At 46.5% G+C, this 19,293-nt stretch overlaps 1 protein-coding gene across 1 annotated transcript in view; it reads right to left on the bottom strand.

Annotated features, from left to right (window-relative positions):
* Window positions 1–11,918: 11,918 nt before the first annotated feature.
* Window positions 11,919–19,293, bottom strand: part of Atp7b (ATPase copper transporting beta) — a 65,378-nt gene continuing 58,003 nt past the window's right edge. Inside the window, exons 19-22 of the mRNA XM_090342331.1 lie at window positions 18,062–18,265; window positions 17,866–17,983; window positions 15,828–15,930; window positions 11,919–13,984 (exon numbers count right to left, since the gene is read on the bottom strand). Coding sequence (XP_090198457.1) covers window positions 13,711–13,984; window positions 15,828–15,930; window positions 17,866–17,983; window positions 18,062–18,265 — 699 coding nt within the window. The 3' untranslated portion in view covers window positions 11,919–13,710. The remainder of the gene's footprint in view (window positions 13,985–15,827; window positions 15,931–17,865; window positions 17,984–18,061; window positions 18,266–19,293) is intronic.

Genomic DNA, 19,293 nt, shown 5'->3' with positions numbered 1-19,293 from the left:
GTGTGTGTGTGTGTGTGTGTGTGTTGGTTGCAGGCTTATAATTACATAGGTTGCATTGTTGAGTATGTTCCTGATAGGAGACATGTAACGATGTAACGATGTTACATGTCTGCTGATGCGGAGAATTCCCCCAAGAATAGCTGCAAGCTCCCTGTGCTTTCAAACTAGACTCCACTATCCATACTCCCTATGAAGATGGAGCTGTGTCACGAGATGAGTGGGGAAGGCATTCATGTAAATCATCCTGGGCGTCCTGACAGACTTAACTGGAATCCAGCACACTTGATTTCACATTTGACACTGAGTATATCATCAACTTGACATCTCCTTGCTAAGATCCTTGGTTATCGGATGTAACCAGACACAAAGGAACATGGTACATGCTGATACGGACAACAGAGTGATTAGAGGGCAAAGCTTCTTTCTGAATCATTATTTTGTTTGTTATAATTTATTGCTCTATAATCTTGTCTCCATTCCATCTCCATAAAGGAGCTGGAAGAATAGTATTATTCTACATGTTATTAGCGCACACATGTGTGCGTGCGTGCGCGCGCACACACACACACACACACACACACACACGCACGCGCGCACACACACACCCATAAACATACACACAGATGATACCCAGTATATACTTAATGTTTAATTGTGGGCTATTATTTTTTTGCCAGTCCTGGGCTTGAGCTCAGGGCCTGAGCACTGTCCTTGGACTTTCTCAAGGCTAGAGCTCTACCACTTGAGCCTCAGCACCACTTCCAGACCCTGGTCTTTGTGCAATGTAGGCAAGCACTCTACCACTAGGCCAAACTCCCGGCCCACTTAATGTTTAATTAATGGTACTCATTATTTTGTTAGCATCAGGGTTTGAACTCAGGGCCTCATGCTTACCAGGCAGGTACTCTATCACTGAGCTATGCCTCCAGATAAATATTAGCAATGATTTTTTCCCCTTGTTGGACACATTTAGAGGAAGAGGCCTTGACCTGGACAAAGCACTTCTGGCTCCACAGGAACAAGCTCAGTTCTTCATCCCTAGATGTGCATCCCAGGGTGGGCTGGATCCCTGGGGACCAGTGACCAGTGACCATGAGTCTCTAGGGGAAACCTTTAGTTAGGCACCCAAGGCATCTTTTAAGTCTAATCTCATTGCGCGTGCGCACGTGTGTGTGTGTGTGTGTGTGTGTGTGTGTGTGTGTGTAAGACGGAGAGAGAAAGAGAGAGAGAGAAAGAGAGAGAGAGAGAGAAAGAGAGAGAGAGAGAATATCCTGGGGGTTTGAAGTCAGGCTTGGGCACTATCCTGTAGCTTTTTTCATGCAGAGCTAGCACTTTTCCACTTGAGCTCTGCTTCCAGCTTTTTGCTGGCCGAATGGAGATAATAGTCTTATGGGTCTTCCTGTCTGAGCTAGTGTTAAACCTCAGTCCTCAGATCTCAGCCTTCTGAGTAGCTAGGATTATAGATGTGAGCCACCAGCTCCCTGTTGCATTGTTTCGATTTTATCCTCAAGTTCTGGGAAATGGAATGGCTCAGCCTGGTGATTCCAAACTCAGGCCTGTCTATCTCACTTCACATCCAGCTTTCATTCACTCCACCAAATTGAGCAGGACAAGGAAGCGCCACGTAACACCTACAGGCTTAAAGCCTGGATTTCCCACATACTGGCTATGGGAAGGTATTTCTTTTTTATTATTGTTATTTTAAAAAGCTGTTCTATTGTCATGAAGCAAAAAGCTGTTTACTTTCTTCCAGTTATCGCCACTCACAAGTTGTACAGTTCATTTTTGACATAGTTTCTAGTGAGGTCCACTGCTGCGCGTGTTCCTTCTTTTGACATTTCTTAGAGTATGAATGTGCGGGGGCAGGGGCTCACGCCTGTAATCCCAGCTACTCAGGAGGCTGAGAGGAGGAGGGAGAAAGAGCGTGATGATGATTTATGGATCCCAGCACACTCACCTCCTGGTCCTTGAATGTACCCCGAATGTTCTGGAACATTCACTTCAAGCGGGTAAACATCACCATGAAACTCAATGGGAACAACCATTCTTTCCCCTTCTGAAATTCTTTCGTGAGTCCTCAACATCTGTGGGCCTCTACTTTTTAAACCAATAGCAGCTAGTTGGTGGGGAACAGGAGGCTGTCAGGCAAGAGGCAAAGTGCATCCATCTCTGATATTAGGTTGAGATCAGCTAGAGAAAAGAGAAAATTTTACCTCAGAGAGGATGCTCGGAGAAGGAAGGAAAAGAAAATGTGTGACATGGTCTGGACCTTCAGAGACGAAAAGTTGTGAGCCCTAATTCTCTTTTCACCCTTGCCTGCTTTGCCCAGGTACCTTACACATCTGAGCCAACCCAGGCAGCCATTTCCTGGGAGATGCTAGAGGAACTCCTGTGGACTGACACTTGCAGAGAACCCTGCAGAATAAAGATCTCAGGTCCCCAGGGCTGAGGAAAGGCTCTGTAGAAAGGCTAAGCATGTGTCAGGTGAGCTTCCTAACATCTCCACGTGCTGAGCTGTCGAGCATGAGGCTTCATGGAGATGAGGAAAGTGATTGAACTGTACCAGCTTTGGATAAAGCACAGTATCCATCACACTCTTGGGCAGTACCCTGGTCTCTTTGCTCACAAGGAGTCTCAAGTTCTCCTGCCAAATCAGTACCTTCCGAGAATGTCACCCCCTGTCCTGCCACCTCTAGGTGTTGGATGACTTCATTTTTGTTTATGGACAAATGGCTCTATTATCTCTCGTTCACACTGCCCTTTTGATGACTTGCCTTATCCACTGTGCTTCCATCCTCAAGCGTGTCAACGGAGCCTCCACATGCTGATGGCTTTGCACCTTACAAATAATGCCTCATCCTGGCCACGTGCAAATGCTATCTTCTTCTAACCAGAAAATCTCTCAAAGTGATGCACTGTAGTTCTCTCAAACATCCTCCCCCCACGACCCCTTTTGCTGTTTCAGTCCACTCGTTAATCTAGTATGCTCATTCTAAACATTGCCCAGTATTTTCTCATGGGATACATCACAATTATCTATCCATTTTCCTAATGACAGACCTCTTGACTGCTTCCTGGACAGTGTTTTGATGACCATCCTTCAAGAGAGGGTCTTCTTGTGTGTGCCAGCAAAGCACACCACTCTCCTCTATGTAGCTCCTACCAAAGGCCCTGGGACACTTACAGCGTGTGTTTGCTTTTCTGATCCACTTAATTCCATACAGACAGCATTTCTTTCCTCTATACCATTTGCACACTCTGCCCAGCTCTTCTAGATTAATAGGAAGGAAAAACGGAAGGATGGAAAAGCTTTCTTCAGCATCCAGGATCAAAAGACCAGGCAACAAGTGGGATCATTCTGTGAAAATCTGGGTGTAAATCAGTACTGAAGCATGCAAGAGGCATTTTAATAGTTACTTATATGTACTCCCAGGATGCTTTTTACTGCTGCTGATATTTTGCATTAGGACTGAAGCAGGCACCTGGCAAAAGCCAGTCAGGCAAATTAGTACAGGGAAATGACTTGTCTTTACTCAGCTGATACTACACCAATAAAAGACAAGACTTTTATTTCCCCTGGGCGTGAGGTTGTTTGGCTTGGTTGTCTTTGCTTATTTGATTTTTGATACTTGGTAAGCCACTATTCTGCCATGCCAGGTGCAGAGAAAGATGGGCAGAGATCTGAGATGGGGCCAAGGAAGGGACAGGAAGGAGTGGTTTAGAATTCTGATCCTTCACAGATACTTGATCTGGAACTAGGAAGGAGGCCAGTGTTGAAGGCTGTCAACTGTGAAGGAAAGCCCCAAAAGGCTGCGAGAGGAACCTTGGTTACTTCTTTCATCTCGCTGCAGAAAAGACATTAGAATGGAAACCCAGGCAAGTTTGCCTCTTTCCTTCCTTCCTTCCTTCCCTCCTCTTTCTTTTTTCTTTCTTTCTTTCTTTCTTTCTTTCTTTCTTTCTTTCTTTCTTTCTTTCTCATCATCTCCTCCTCCTCCTCCTCCTCCTCCTCCTCCTCCTCCTCCTCCTCCTCCTCCTCCTCCTCCTCTTCCTCCTCCTCCTTCCACCACCCCCTTCTCATGCTGGCTCTGGGGCTTGAATTCAGGACCTAGGCACTGCCCCTTAACATTTTCCCTCTATCACTTGAGCCACACCTCCACTTCTTATTTTTCTGCTGGTTCATTGGAGACAAGAGTCTCAGACTTTCGGAGCCGGTAGAGTGCTTGCCTAGCATGCACGAAGACCCAGGTTCCATTCCTCGGTACCACCTACACAGAAAAGGCTGGAAGTGGTGCTGTGGCTAAAGTGGTGGAGCTCTAGCCTTGAGAAAGCCCAAGGACAGCATCCAGGCCCTGAGTCTCACACACTTTCCTGCTTGGGCCAGCTTTGAACTATGAGTCTAGGATTACTAGCATAACCCACCAGCAAACTGGAATGTTCGCCTCTTGATCCATCAGCTTGGCTCTCTGGTGAACGGATACTCCAACCTCCTGAATCCCCTGGGCTGGAGATTACATTCTGATAATTATTGGACTCTAGAAGGCACAGGAGATCTAGGAATCCAGGAGCCCCAAGAGATCCACAAACATGAGAGATCCTTGTGTCCCCAGCTTGGAAGGTTTGTGCCACGGACACTTCAGTGTTTAAGCTCAGTCACTCCTAGGAGTCAGCTGCTAGGTGAGGAATCAGCAGGTTGGGTGCCCTGGCCCCCAGGTTGCCCCTCTCTGAAACACAGTGCCTGGCTCCGCCCTGACACTTTGCCCTTGCACATCCATCTGAGCACATTAGCCAGCACCTGCCATCTGCACCCCAGGCCAGGAACGAGACTCTGGGAAGCACACTTTCCTTTCCCAAGGCAATGTCGCATGGAGGAGAACAGTCTCTTCTGCTCCAAAGTCATCAGAATTCAAGAGGGTTGAAACCGGTCTCAGTGGCTCACAGTTGTAATCCTAGCTACTCAGGAGGCTGAGATCTGAGGATCGAGGTTCAAAGCCAGCCCAGGCGCTAAACACTGTGAGACTCTTATCTCCAAATAACCACTAGAAAACCAGAATTGGTATTGAGGTTCAAGGAGTAAGGCAGTAGCCTTCAGCTAAAGAGCTCAGGAACAATGCCCAGGCACAGAGTTCAAGCCCCACAACTGACAAAAAAAAAAAAAAGAAAGAGAAAAAAGAAAAAGAGGTTCGAGCAGTCTCCCTATCCAATTATCCTCTTCTCATTCACTGGGGATGGGGTGGGGGAAACAATCCAAAGCATTTACTTCTAGACTCAACCCAGCATGTGCCTTCTCGTTCACTCTTCTTCACCAAAAATCCCTCCTCAGTGTGTGTGTGTGTGTGTGTGTGTGTGTGTGTGTGTGTGTGTTACAAAGTGATGTCTCTGCCTAATCCTGCATTCTGTTCACTCTTTCATTCCTACATCTGCACTGTGTTAGGAGAATAAGGTTTGTGTGTTTATTCTCCCATTCCCTGTCACACCTTTCTCTAGTGCTGTGCTGTCTCCACAGGACAGAAATGAACCAGCCAGCTGGGCAGAGGGGGTAGCATATCAGCTGATGCCTTACAGACCAGCCAACCACAAGAGCTATCATTGAGCTGAGTGTTGAGAGCCCACGCATTGCCCTTTCTGGGAAGATTCATTGGGTAGTGATTTCCTCATGCTGGCTTTGTTCTCCATTCCTGGCTGCAATAAAGAATGTAGCTGCCACCCTCACTCAGCCAGAGCAAAGCTCTGCTCTGCTCACTTTCCAGTCAACAGGGGATCCCTCAAGAGGTCTGTTTTGTGGGGCAATGGACATGATTCTCAGATTCTTCTGTACGATCACGGTGGAGACATGATGGAAGAAGGCATTTACTTTGCAGGTGAAATTACTCTTCTCATAGGTCCTGGGACAGGAAGAAAGGTTGGTGGATGAGACCAAACCAAATCAGGAGCCTCTGTTTTTAACAGTGTGTGTAGGGTGGGGAGCAAGAAGGAACATGAGAGCAAGAGCAAGTGACAGCAAATGCGCAGGCAGCGGTAAAATAACAGCTAGACATCTGAACTGGGGGGGTGATTAGCGCATACCTATAATCCTAGCACCCAGGAAGCTAACGCAGGAATTTGAGGCCAGAGAGAGATCTTCATCTTAACTGCCCTCCCCACAAATACTGTAGACCTGGGTGGAGCTTCAAGTGTGTAGTATGTTTGTATTTTCCAGGAAATCTCTACAAGACCCCAAGTCAGTGTGTCCAAAGATAGAGGCTGTAGTGGAAGTGTCTTTCATATTCCCAGAATAAGAAATATGAACATTTAGATTTTAAACTCATGTGGCTTTTAGCCTTAGTTTGGATCATCAGATAGAAAGGGGAAAAATTTTTCAAACACCTATATCCCCCCCCCAAATATATCCAATTGTATATCCCCTAGTGAACAACTAAAGGCAGATTATTCTGTGACTTAAATTCACATGATGTCATGGCCTACTCAGTCCTGTGACAGAAATACCATGCCATGTGTTGGAATTATATTTAGCCCCTAAAGCTGGGTCATCAACAATAGCATAGCAAGATTGTTCCATTTTTAACAAAACCAAAACAACAACAACAAAAACAGTACAGTCTTGGAAAAACCATATCTGAAAATGTAATTCTATCTTGGAATAAGGGGAAGGCGTCCAAAGAGGTTGATAGAAATGATCCAGTTTCCAACTATAATGCCAGATGAGTTGGATGAAACCAGGGCCTTCCTTCCAAACATTGACTAGAGCAGGACATTTAAAAGAAGTCATTTTTGCCAGGTGCCAGTTGCTCACACCTGTAATCCTAGCTACTCAGGGGGCTGAGATCTGGGGATCACAGTTGAAAGCCAGCCAAGCAGAAAAGTTCATGAGAGTCTTACCTCCAGTTAACCAGTAAAAAGCCAGAAGTTTAGGTGTGGCCTAAATGGTAAAGCTTTAGCCTTGTGTGAAAGATGCCAAGCAAGAGTGCCAGACTGAGTTCAGGCCTCAATACCAGTGCATGCATACATGTTCTCCCCCCCCCCCACATGTGCACACAGTCATTTTCCTCCATGGCATTTCATGTTGACTGGCACCCTGTGCTCTCACCTTTTCAATTCCCACCATTCAGTCAATCAATATCTTCCAAGAGCTGATATCCTGTTTCAAGACGTTGTAGATCTTTGCCTGAAACAAGGTCTTCCCCCAGGCCCCTCCTCGGGACATTACAGCAGCCTCATTCTAATGAAGGCAGACAGCCTCTCACAAGTGTGAAAGTATCTACTGGATGCCATACGCTGCGCTGGGCACTCTACAGGCATCATTCCAGTTAACCATCACATGCCTATGAAGGAGTAGCATTCAGTTTTATACTGATGTGAAATTTCAGCATCGCAGTGACTTCCTCAATGGGAAGAAGCACTTTTTTTTCCCACTGTTTTGTTTTGTCATACTGTGATTTTGAACCCAGGGACCCAAGCTTTACCGTTTGAATCATGACCCCAACCCTAAATTATAGGGTGCGTGTAGGAGGAAGGGCTGGGGTTTGAACTCAGTAGCGCTGAGTTTTGAACTCAGATCTACCTAACTCTAGGAACAGTGATATACTGTTTTATATATTTCATGGACTCTCATTGGAATGTCCCTCTTTGAAAGTAGAGTATACCATGCTATGGGTCATACAACACAACCCCTGGAAACAGAAGACCCAAGGGTCCAGCCTGAGGTATAGCAGCAAATGGACCAAGGCTGTTCTTGAGTTAATTTCTACCAACAGTCCTCACCACTCAGAAGCCCATTTGAGGGCTGGGGAGGGCTCAGTGGTGCAGCCCTGCTCATCATGCATCAGGCCCTAGGTTCAATCTTCAGCTCTTGCGGTGAAAAGTAGATCTTTAAATGGCACCATCTCCTCCTCCAACTCAACCAGGAAACACACAAGGACAGCTTTTACCTCTTTAGGGGAAACAAAAAGGGCCGGGTTGTCTTGCCTTCCTAGAATATGAGGTTCATAACACCAGCAGCTAACCCCACTGAGCACTCGGCATGTGGCAGGCATTACTGCATCACTTTATCCAAATGACCTCATTAAAGGCTCACGGCAAGGCTGAGATAGGAACTATTAGTATCCCCATTTCTAAAGATGAGATACGTAAGTGCTCAATCACACTTGGCTAGTTTTTCCAAGGCCCCCAAATAAGATGATCTAAAGAAAACAGGACCACAGGCTGTGGCTTGCTGAGATTACCTGAGGTGCTCAGCAACTTTGTATGTGGTGAGGGTTTCTTAAGCACTTCCTCCTGGTAAGTCAGCACTGTAAAGAGAGCAGCTCTCATCAAACATATGAGCGAAGAGAGTTTCAGCTAAGCCCTCCTTGGGGACAAGTGGCCCTGGTGGCCTTGAAGAAGGATGGCTCTTCAGGCCACTGAGAACCAGCTCCAGAAATGACATTGCTTATGTCTGGGGTTGGGGTATAGACCTAGGATTCAAGTAAACATGAGCTTGTTCAAACTTGGGAGTCCGGAGCTATCAAAAATATGGTCAAAAGGAAAATGATTTCATAGAATTGATGGAATAGGATCCAGAATTGGCTCCTCCTCCCGGGGAACAGCTGAGGGGGAAGGGTAGGGATGAAAAATAATTACCCCAGACTCAAAATTATTCCCCTTCCAGTAGATGGAATAGAAACTCAGCTTGACTCATAGATAAGAGTTTCGAACCCAGAGGATACATAAACAGGAAAGAAGAGTTAATAAGTCACCTTATCTGAAAGGAACTTCTGGACCATAATTTACAGTTGTTTGTGTTTTTCGCAACTGTAGAATGCCCCCCCCCAACTTGCTTAGCAACTGTTTGTGATTTTTGCCTTTAAATAGACTGTGTAAAACCTGACTATCAACTCCTCCCAAGTGCCTGGCTTGTATCCCACAATAAACCCTTGCTGTTGCAAAAAAAAAAAAAAATATGGTCAAAATTCCTTTAAAACTTTACTATTATCCAAATTTGCAAGGACCCATGAAGCTCAGATGCCCATGAGGATAGATGAGGAGGTGACTGGAGTCATTTTGTACCCTGGGTCCTGGCTGTAAGAACAGATACTGACTATATTGCAAGTCAGAAGCATTCAGATGGCAGAGCCTAACTCAAGCCTCTTGTTCTTTCCCTGCCCCATGTTTTCATTATGATGGCATTTACTTCAATTTCCCAGTTCTTACAAAGAAATGATAAGGAGACTCTGGGCTCCTGCTGCAGATTGGGATGTTGGTTTGATCAGAGAGACATCTGGTGGTATTGGAGATAAAGCACACAAAGATAATCCTCATCTAAGGAAAGAAGACATTCTTCTTGGGAGCAAGTACAATAGATGGCAGGCTCTGGGGGTTTGATTACATTAGTTATCTTCAAGAGAGCCTGCTCAACCACTTTGCTGCTTGGTTTCCTCTGGGTGAAAATGGGAAGTGATCTCATGGATGGGAGATACAACATGGGACCGTGTCTGTAGCACACCAGAGTCTGATGGTATCTGCCGTTGCCTGACATTTCTGAGACCTGGATCATCCCTTAACAGATCATTTCTGAGGCCCATTGAATCATGAGGTCAATGGCTACATTTCAGTGTAGAGGTTGAATAAAAAGGAGTAAGGCACCAGGTACTATTGGTGGGGACCCTGGGTCAAAGCCAGACTAGGCAGGAAAGCTTGTGGGATTCTTAGCTCCAATTAACCACAAGAAAACCAGAAGTAGAGCTGTGGCTCAAAGAGGTAGAGTGCTAGCCTTGAGCAAAAGAGCTCAAAGACAGCACCCAGGCCCTGAGTTCAAGCTCCTCAACCTGATGCAATCCACTCACAAAGAACAGTCTTCCACAAAAATCATATTCACCAAGTTTTCTTCCTTTAGGCCTGGATGAATTATACCAGCCTTTCCTGCCTCCTTTCTAAATTTTACATTGTTTATCTGGCACTGGGAATCAAATCAAGCTTCATGCATGCCAGACAAATATTCTACCACTGAACTACACCCTCCATCCATTTTGTTTATGTTGAGATATAATATCAACTTCCATTTTGGAGAGAGAAAAAACACTGGATTTCCATCAATTCTTGTTTGCATTTTAGGCCTTGGATGATGTTACATTTGTGTTTTCATGATTTTGAATAGAATAAAGGAGATGCTAGGATTTCGCCTGGTTATTTAACATTCTCACATTCTGTCCTGTAATTTCAGCACTTATTGTCTTCACACAAAGGAGAAGGGCAGGCATGTAGACATCTCCCTCTGAAATGAGCCCAAACAATGGTGCTTATGACCCTACCCAACTGAGAGGGAAAATGAAGAAAGAGGAGTGTTTTCTCCCTGCCTCTCCATAGTACTTCCCAGCACCAAGTCAGCTTTCCCACACAGCCAGCTAAGAACCAAGAGAGACAGAGAATGGGCAGAGGCCACTGTTTACCGCATTTCCTGATGTACATGCTCCCATGAGAGATGTGACCAAAGGGAAGGTTGCACACCAATTTATTTTTGTAACTCTGGAGCTCTATGCCAGCTAGGGAATGTATGTAATGAAATACTGATGGAGTTTGTATCTTGGGGTGATGCTAGGGATGGAACCCAGGGCCTTGAACATATAGCAGCCCACCAACCCTCTCTAATCATATAATCCTTTATCTAATTAAATAATATAATTGGCTGATTTTGGTCTGCTTTAGACTTCCTTAAAATGAATGAAGGTTATATTTATTAATTTTGGTTTCTTAATGAAATAGAAGAATTTAGGGAACTACTTTCCAGATACCAATAAAAAAAACCAACTAGAGTGATTATTTACTTATTAAAAAGATAGTCATAATTCTTCGCTGTCCTTTTTAGTGTGTATGTTGGTATTGGGGGCTTCAATTTGGGGCATCTCTCTATTTCTTTTGCTCAAAGCTAGCACTCTATCACTTAGGCCACACCTTTCCTTCTGATATTTTGGCTGCTTATTTGGAGATGAGAGTCTTTCAGGATTGTTTGCCCAGGTTGACCTTGAACTCCAATCTTTAGATCTCAGCCTCCTACGTAGCTAGGATTCCACGTCTGCCCCAACAGCACGCAGCCTTCACTAAGGTCTTACTGACTAAAAATATATCAAGCATGCAGTGATTTAGACTGGTGATAAGGAAGTACCCCCTCTCTACAGTGACAAAGGTAAATAACAACAGAACATTCTAACCCTGGACGGCATGTGAGGCCACAAAACACACAGCAGTATCCAGGGCTGACCATCCAGCTCAGCAGTCTTGAGCCCTGGGCTAATCATCTCAGTGATTCAACACAGAAGCTGCTGACGGCTGGATGCAGATATTGGTGGCCAGGTTCTCAAAAGTTGGTAAGGACTATGTCATCAGCTTACTTCTGGGATCTACTGCGTTTTTCCACTCTTATAAGTATCCTTGTTTGGGTGACAAATTATGCTGCCATTCTCATTTAGGTGTTAGTTCCCTTTGGCCTCCTTGCTACGCTAAATGCCTACAGAACTTTCCCAGCAGATCCCTTTGCTCCAGATTTTCCCATTTACCTATCCTACTCTTTTAAAGGTCAAAGTGCCTAAAACACATTCCTCTCCATTACCCCTTTGGAGACAAGTGATCTAGAGAAGTACATGAGGGTACAGGGTGGGGTAATCATACTTGGGGTTCGCCTGGTACTGAGGGACTGCCTCTCGGCTCTCTCACACACCACTGAGGCCAGCCACCTGCAGCATTCAGGAGGGTGCTTAGCCAGTGGTAGGTGGAGGCATGGCAACATGGCTCTCGCCAGCTTCATGTTACCAGTTAAAATCCTATCCACCCAAACCTCCAGAGGCATTGGTCAAGCCAGCTCCTGGCAGAAGTCTTCACTGGGGACAGGCCACATGGGCCGTACAGCTGCCCACACAGACACAGCCAGCCACAGGTACACTTGTGAATGAATAAAATGAAACTTTATTCTCCTATTTCATGGGAAGTCTTTTGAAGTAGGAACTATGCTCTGACCAAAAACATTCCTGCTACTTTGAACATCTAAAAAGTTACTTTCTGTACAATCATATAAACATTTTCAGGTCCACATACAAATGTGATGCTATGGCCCTAGGAGTTTAAAAAATTTACAATTAGCTTCTGTACAAAATGATTAGTCTAGTTTCAAAACAGGAATAAAAACAAGGTGGAATGGGGAGAGAGAGTACGAAGGGGCTGGTAGGGAAAGAAAACTGAAAACAATATAAACACAAGAAAACCCTGAACTTGGATTTTAGAAGCCACAACCCAGCACAAACTATATTTTATGTAAAAACTGAAATAACTACTATAGGGAAGGTGAAAAAGATCTCATGCCCTGATGTACTCTAAGTTGATACAACTGGTAGATTTACTTTTCCAAGAGTGAAGACCTTTATGCAGTCAATTTTGCCAGGCAAACTGACACTTAAGGCAGCAGTAGAGCACAGAAAAGCCTTCAGACCAACAGACCTAGAACATGTATTGGCTGTGGATTCCAGGCACCAAACTCAGCTTCTCTGCACCTGTTCCCTTGCTTCTGAAATGTATACAATAGTAGTGGCCTTGCTAGTTTGTTTTGGGGGGTGGGGAATGGGATTAGCACAAACCTTGGCAAATAAGTGAATGCAATAAATAAAATTGTGTTGTGTGTGAGGCTGGGATTACCCTAGGGTTAAAAGATTCTGGTCTGCTCTTAGGGTTCGGTCACTCATAACCCATTTCAGTTTAAAACATGGCATCTGTGCCTTCTGATGTCAAAGCACAGAGAGCCATGGACTTTCCCCAGAGAACTGTGGCTACTCTTCCCTGAGATGCCCACTTAATATACAGAAGGATCTAGAAGGACTAGCTCCGCCTCTGATAAGCCAGTTCCCCCCAGGCATACAATGTGAGGGCTCTGCTGAGCACCCTAGATGGTGAGGAGGTTATTACAGGCTCATACCTCCCATGGGACAATGCCATTCGGAACACTTGGATGCTCTGGGTCACAAGCTGCAGCGGAAACACACGGAGTCACGAGCACTTGAGCCCCACAGGAAACTGGATAGGACTACTGGTCAGGCTCTGAGGCCTTACTCAGCTCGTCAGCAGCAGCGTGTGTGACTGCAGTGGCTCTTAGCCATACAGAACTTTCCTCTGCATGCAAGAGGATGTGGCAGCTCTCACCCCTGGTGCAAGCTAGGGAGCAGACATGGGCTACAAGTGCGAGGCCAAAGCATTTGGAGATGCTGAAGCGGGAAGCTCTGCTGAAGGATGGGCAGGCACATCTTCGCTGTCAAGGATGCTAAATACTCAGGGCAGAAAAGCAAGAGATGAGAACAACAGAAAACTGGTACACTTGAGGTAAGTTGTGGTCTTAGACCCACACAGCTCGTGGCTCCCATGCTGAGGTGGAGGGGAGGTTTCTGAAGAGGCCCAGCGAGGTTCTGGTTCTTGGTCCTCATTTCACAGGTGGTGATCCCAGCAACATAAACAGAGCCCTGACAAACCCACTGACTGCCTCTCCTCTCTGCAGTCTCAGAGAGGTGTGGTTTCGGCCATGCCAGTGGTACAAGGTCAGGGGGTTCTCAGCAAGGCCACATGCTCCAGTGGGGGCTAGCAGGACTCCAGTTGGAGTCTCAAGGCTGTGGTGTACTTTACCCACCCCACTGATGCCAGCAGGGACTGTGCCATCCCATTGAGGCCTACAAGGCCCCTTGGGAGGAGCCTGGGTCCTGGCTTTCAGATGCACTGCTCTTCATCCCCGTTACTAAGGAGCAGAGACCACTTGTCTCCACTGTCCTCCGCTGCAATGCCATGCCGAGATGGCCTGTCGGACTTCAGGGAGGACAGAGACACCTGGCTAATGTAGCTGACTTGGTCCCACGCCGTGGCCCTGGGGGAGTCCCGCCGCCGGTCATCCATGCCCACGTGCACGCTGACCTGGGACGCACTCAGGGGCTTCATGCGGCCATGGGCTTGCGCCTCGTACCGCTCCACATCAGGCTTCCTATAGCTAGAAGGCAAGAATGCAAGAGCATCTGAGCCCTCCAAATGCAAGGCTGTCCCTGCCTCCCTTATATATCTGGTGAAAGCCCTGCATGAAAGACAGTAATGTCCAGAATCAAAAACCTCACAATATTCCATAGTGCTCCATGATTATTATGTAATCCTAGCTACTCAGGAGGCTCAGGTCTGGGAATCATGGTTTGAAACCAGCCTGGGCAGAAAAGTCCAAGGGACTCTTATCTCTAACTAATCACCAAAAAGCAGATGTGGAGCTGTAGATTCAATAGTAGAGGATTAATCTTGAACAGAAAATCTCAGGAATAGCACTCAGGCTGATATGAAACCAAACCCCGCTCCCCCCCCCAAAAAAAAGAACCACTCCACTAAAACTCCAATATTCAGATAAATTTCACCTGATTCCAAAACTTCATACATAGAAACTTTTGGGCTGCCATTTAAGTGATTACTACATAAAGAAATGAACATCTTTTTTCTCCCCTTCGTTGTAAGCCCAAGGACAGAATCCTGGGCTTCTGCATGCTGGCTAAGCACTCTGTTGGTAAACTATACATCCCTATCCCCTTAACATCGTGTGTGTGTGTGTGTGTGTGTGTGTGTGTGTGTGTGTGTGTGTGTGTGTTCTGGGGCTTGAACTCAGTGCCTGAGTGCTGTCACTCACTGAGCTTTACTGTTTAAGGATAGCATTCTTAACAGTTGAGTCACAGCTCCACTTCCAACTTTTGAGGGGTAATTTGAGATAAGATATGTCTCTAGACTTCTCTTACCTAGTTGGCTTAATCTCAGCATCCTGAGTAGCTAAGCTCATAAACATGAGCCACCAGCATCCAGCTTGAACATCTTTTTTCTTTCTATTTTTTTTCCAGTCCTGGGGCTTTACCCTGAGCTTCTTTTGCTCAAGGCTAGTGCTCTACCACTTGAGCTACAGCACCACTTCCGGCTTTTTCTGTTTATGTGGTACTGAGGAATTGAACTCAGAGCTTAATGCATACTAGGCAAGCACTCTACAATGAAGTCACATTCCCAAACTGAACACTTTTTTTTTTTTTTTTGCCAGTCCTGGGCTTGAGCTCAGGGCCTGAGCACTGTCCTTGGACTTTCTCAAGGTTAGAGCTCTACCACTTGAGCCTCAGCACCACTTCCAGCTTTTTTCTATGTATGTGGTACCAAGGAATCGAACCCGGGCCTTTGTGCATGCTAGGCAAGCACTTTAACCACTAGGCAAAATTCCCGGCCCCCTGAACACCTTTTTTAAAAAGGCAAAGTGGGGCTGGGTGTAACTCAATGGCAAAATACTTCTCTAGCAAGTGCAATGTCCTGGATTCAATCCCCAGTACTAAAAAAGAAAAAAAAAACAGTCAAAAAAAAAAAAAAAAGAAAGAAAGAAAAGGGGCCGGGAGTTTGGCCTAATGATAGAGTACTTGCCTAGCTTGCACGAAGACCACGGTTCGGTTCTTCGGTACCATTTACATAGAAAAAAAAAAGCCAGAAGTGGTGCTGTGGCTCAAGCGGTAGAGCTCTAGCCTTGAGAAAGCCCAAGCACAGTGCTCAGGCCCTGAGCTCAAGCCCAGGACTGGCAAAAAAAGGAAAAGTGATAACACATAGGGTTTCTGTGACTACAATATAGCCACATAAAGTGATGGTGGTACTGACAATCAGTACAGAAACCACTGCCTCTTTGGTATTGGCCACATATACACGATTGAGGATAAGTGCATAGGTGTCTCAGACACAAAGTACACGCCGCCAAAGAAGAGGGGAAAGGCCCTGAAGACCTGAATAGACTGAGAAGGCCAGCAGAGATCTCTGCCTTTGTCCTGCCCAGAACTTACCATTTGAGCTGCAGAGATGAGAGCACCACAGACACAGAGGAGGCTGCCATGGCTGCCGAGCCCATCCATGGCTGCAGTACAATGCCAATGGGCATGAAGACTCCTGTCAAGAGGAGGAGATACACTTACCAGACAGCCCAGGCAGAATCAGAACTCCACCCCAATTGCCCCTTGGAGTTATCTCTCAGGAGCTTCCCATCTAGGCACTCAAAAGGATTTCTACCCAGCAGCCTCTGGAGAAGACCATTCTAGGAAGCTGGCAGCAGAGACAGCATCCCCTGATTCAGAGACTGGGAACTACTGAGACAGAGAAGAGGAAGAGCAGCAGAGGTGCAGGAGCCAGTAGTCTGGACACTCAGTCTCACAGGAGATAAACACTGTTGTGGTCACAGTCTTTTAACTACACTAATTTCTGAAGGAGGAGAAGGAGAAGGAGGAGGAGGAGGAGGAGGAAGAGGAGGAGGAGGAGGAAGAGGAAGAGGAGAAGGAGAAGGAGAGGAGGAGGAGGAGGAAGAGGAAGAAGAATGAGAAGGAGAAGAGGAGGAGGAGGAGAAGAAGAAGGGGAGGAGGAGGAGAAGAGGAGGAGGAGGAAGAAAGGTCCCAGACAGAACTGGGGAATGTGGGCTAGGTACAGCCAATAGTCAAGTAAAAGGAACAGACACAGGAGGGTGTGTTCCTGAGTTGGCTGTTGGCACGAGGACAGCTATTTTACTCCCCAGGACCAAGGTGGACTTGACCATCCTTGAGATGGAGTCATTAGTCAGACATAAAGGGGAGAAAGTGGCACTGTGCCTTAAGGGGTAGGGCAGTAGCTTTGAGCTGAAAAGCTCAAGGACAATGCCCAGGCCCAGAGTTCAAGTCCCACAATAAAAAAAAAGCCATATATTTTGGGGCCAGGAGTTTGGCCTAGTGGTACAGTGCTTGCCTAGCATGCATGAAGATCTGGGTTCGATTCCTCGGTACCACATACATAGAAAATTGCTGGAAGTGGTGCTGAGGCCCAAGTGGTAGAGCTCTAGCCTTGAGAAAGTCCAAGAATAGTGCTCAGGCCCTGAGCTCAAGCCCAGGACTGGCAAAAAAAGGGGGAGAACTGAGATAGTAAAGTCCTATTTAAGAACTTTAGGTCTCAGCCAGTCATGAATGGCTCACGCTTGTAATCCTACCTACTTAGGAGACTGTTAGGAGACTGAGATCTGATGATCCCAGTTTGAAATCAGCTCAAGAAGAAAAGTCCAAGAGACTCATCTCCAATTAATCAGCAAAAGCTAGCTGTGGAGCTGTGGCTCCAGTGGTAGAGCACTGGCCCTGAGCAAACAAGCTCAGGAACAGCAAGCACCCAGATCTTAAGTTCAAGCCATAGCATCATTACAAAAAGCAAAAGCAAACAAATGAAAAATGAACTTCAGGTCTCTTCAGCCTGCACAGAAGCACTGTCTTTCTTGTTTTTTTTTTTCTGGTACTAGGTTTGGAATCAGGACCTCACACCTGTTCAACCTGCTTGCACATCTGGTGCACTAGCACTTGAGCTACGCGTCAAGTGACTTGAGCTGGCTTTTTTCTGGTTATTTTGGAGATGGAGTCTAGTGTACTTTGCTGTCTAGGTTTTGGTTTCAGCCTCCATAGTAGCTAGGAATAAGAGGCATGAGCCACTAGTACTTGGCTAGGATGTGTTCTTAAGCCAAGTCCTGAGATATGATCATGCTATTTAGTATGTATGTGTTAACACTCCATGAAGCTACGTGATAGTTATTTTTCAGATGTTTATGTTTTAATAAATTGTTCTGAAAACAGGCCCACTCTAAATAAACAATCATCTTGACCAGCTTTTTACAGCAGACCAAAGTGAACCAGGCTTTGGGGTCCAAGAATGTTCTCATTTTCCTCCAGATTTATAAAGTGGAACCAACCTTTCCACATGTATCTGACAAGCCACCCAGTGCAGTAGGCAACTCACTAGTTCTGTGAGAATCAAGCAGAGGATCTGGCCACAGAGGAGCCAAAGGTGACGCTTAGAACAGGTGAGACCCGCCTCACGCACCTGCGGCAATGGGGATCCCGACCATGTTATAAATCAGCGCCAGCACCAGATTGACTCGGATCCTCCGGACAGTCCTCTTAGAGAGGTGGATGCTGGCTACCACATCCAGCAGGTCGTTCTATAGAAGAGGAGCACCTGAGTAAAGGGCCTTCCCTCTCCCCCCTCCCCGCTCATGACTGGGCACAGCCGAGCTCACTCTGATGAGGACCACGTCAGCTGCTTCGATGGCAACATCTGTGCCAGTCCCGATGGCAATGCCCACATCAGCCTGAGCCAGAGCTGGGGAGTCATTCACACCATCCCCCACCATGGCAACTCTCTTCCCTTTGTTCTGGAGCTCCTGGACCTTGGCCACCTTGTGAGAAGGCAACACCTCAGCGAAGACTTTGTTGATGCCAACCTGAAAGGAAGGAAATCAACACCTAGGGTGGGCAAAAGCTGTCCAACAGTGTAGTAGCAGAAACCCCATGCTCCCTTAGCCTTTTCCTTTTCCAAGTCATCAGTCATGTTGTCGATGAGAATTGCAGACTGGTGGTCGCAGGGCAAGTGAATCCTGCTCTACATCCACATGGCTTAAATCCCACCCCTCCTCCCTCCCCATCTGGCCACAGAATACTCTGCTGTAGGCTTCCCCAGACATGTGTCCAGAACAGCAATTCCCGCCGATACTCTGCTACTTCAGCCCTCCAATGGATGCTATCAACCTCCAAGTGCTTAAGCTGTTAGGATCCCACCTTCCATGATCCCCTGCATCTGGCTTTTGCCTACTGGCCCACACTCAGCACCACACTGGCCAGCAATGTGCAGCCACTAGGAATGACTGTGCCATTCTGTATGCCCAACAGATTCTCAAGTGGCCTGTTTTGCACTGGAAAGGACTCAGTTTTCATCCCAATCTTCCCTCTCTACTCTCACTGGCTCTCCATCTCTTCTGACTCTGGCTCAAAAAGACTCCATGCTTGAGTAAGTTGCTCCTTGCCAACTTCACACTTTTGCAAAAGGCCTGAGTACTCAGAGCTGCGTCACTGATTGAACCTTTTCACAAGACTGTAGGCCGCTCAAAGGCAGGACCCTTCTTCATTCCTATGTGTGGTCCCAGTGGCTGATCCTGTGCTAGGTAATTGCTCAGTGGATGAAGAAACTGTAAGCCAGGAAAAGTAGAGAGGATACCTAGCAAGCTCACCATTTAAGATTAATGCAAAGCTGGGCATGCTGGCTCACACCTGTAATCCTAGCTACTGAGGAGCTAGGATTCAAAGCCAGACTGGACACTAAAGACCATGAGACTCTTATCTCCAATTAACCACTAGAAAACGGGAAGTGAGGCTGTGGCTCAAGGGGTAGGGTGGTAGCCTTGAGCTGAAGAGCTCAGAGACAACTCCCAGGCCTGGGGTAGGGTGGTAGCCCCGAGTTGAAGAGCTCAGGGGC

Source organism: Megascapheus bottae, chromosome 11, assembly GCF_031878675.1.
Source record: "Megascapheus bottae isolate mThoBot1 chromosome 11, mThoBot2.hap1, whole genome shotgun sequence".
Taxonomy (NCBI): domain Eukaryota; kingdom Metazoa; phylum Chordata; class Mammalia; order Rodentia; family Geomyidae; genus Megascapheus; species Megascapheus bottae.
Note: the sequence above shows the minus strand (reverse complement) of the source record. Positions and strands in the feature narration are given on the sequence as shown.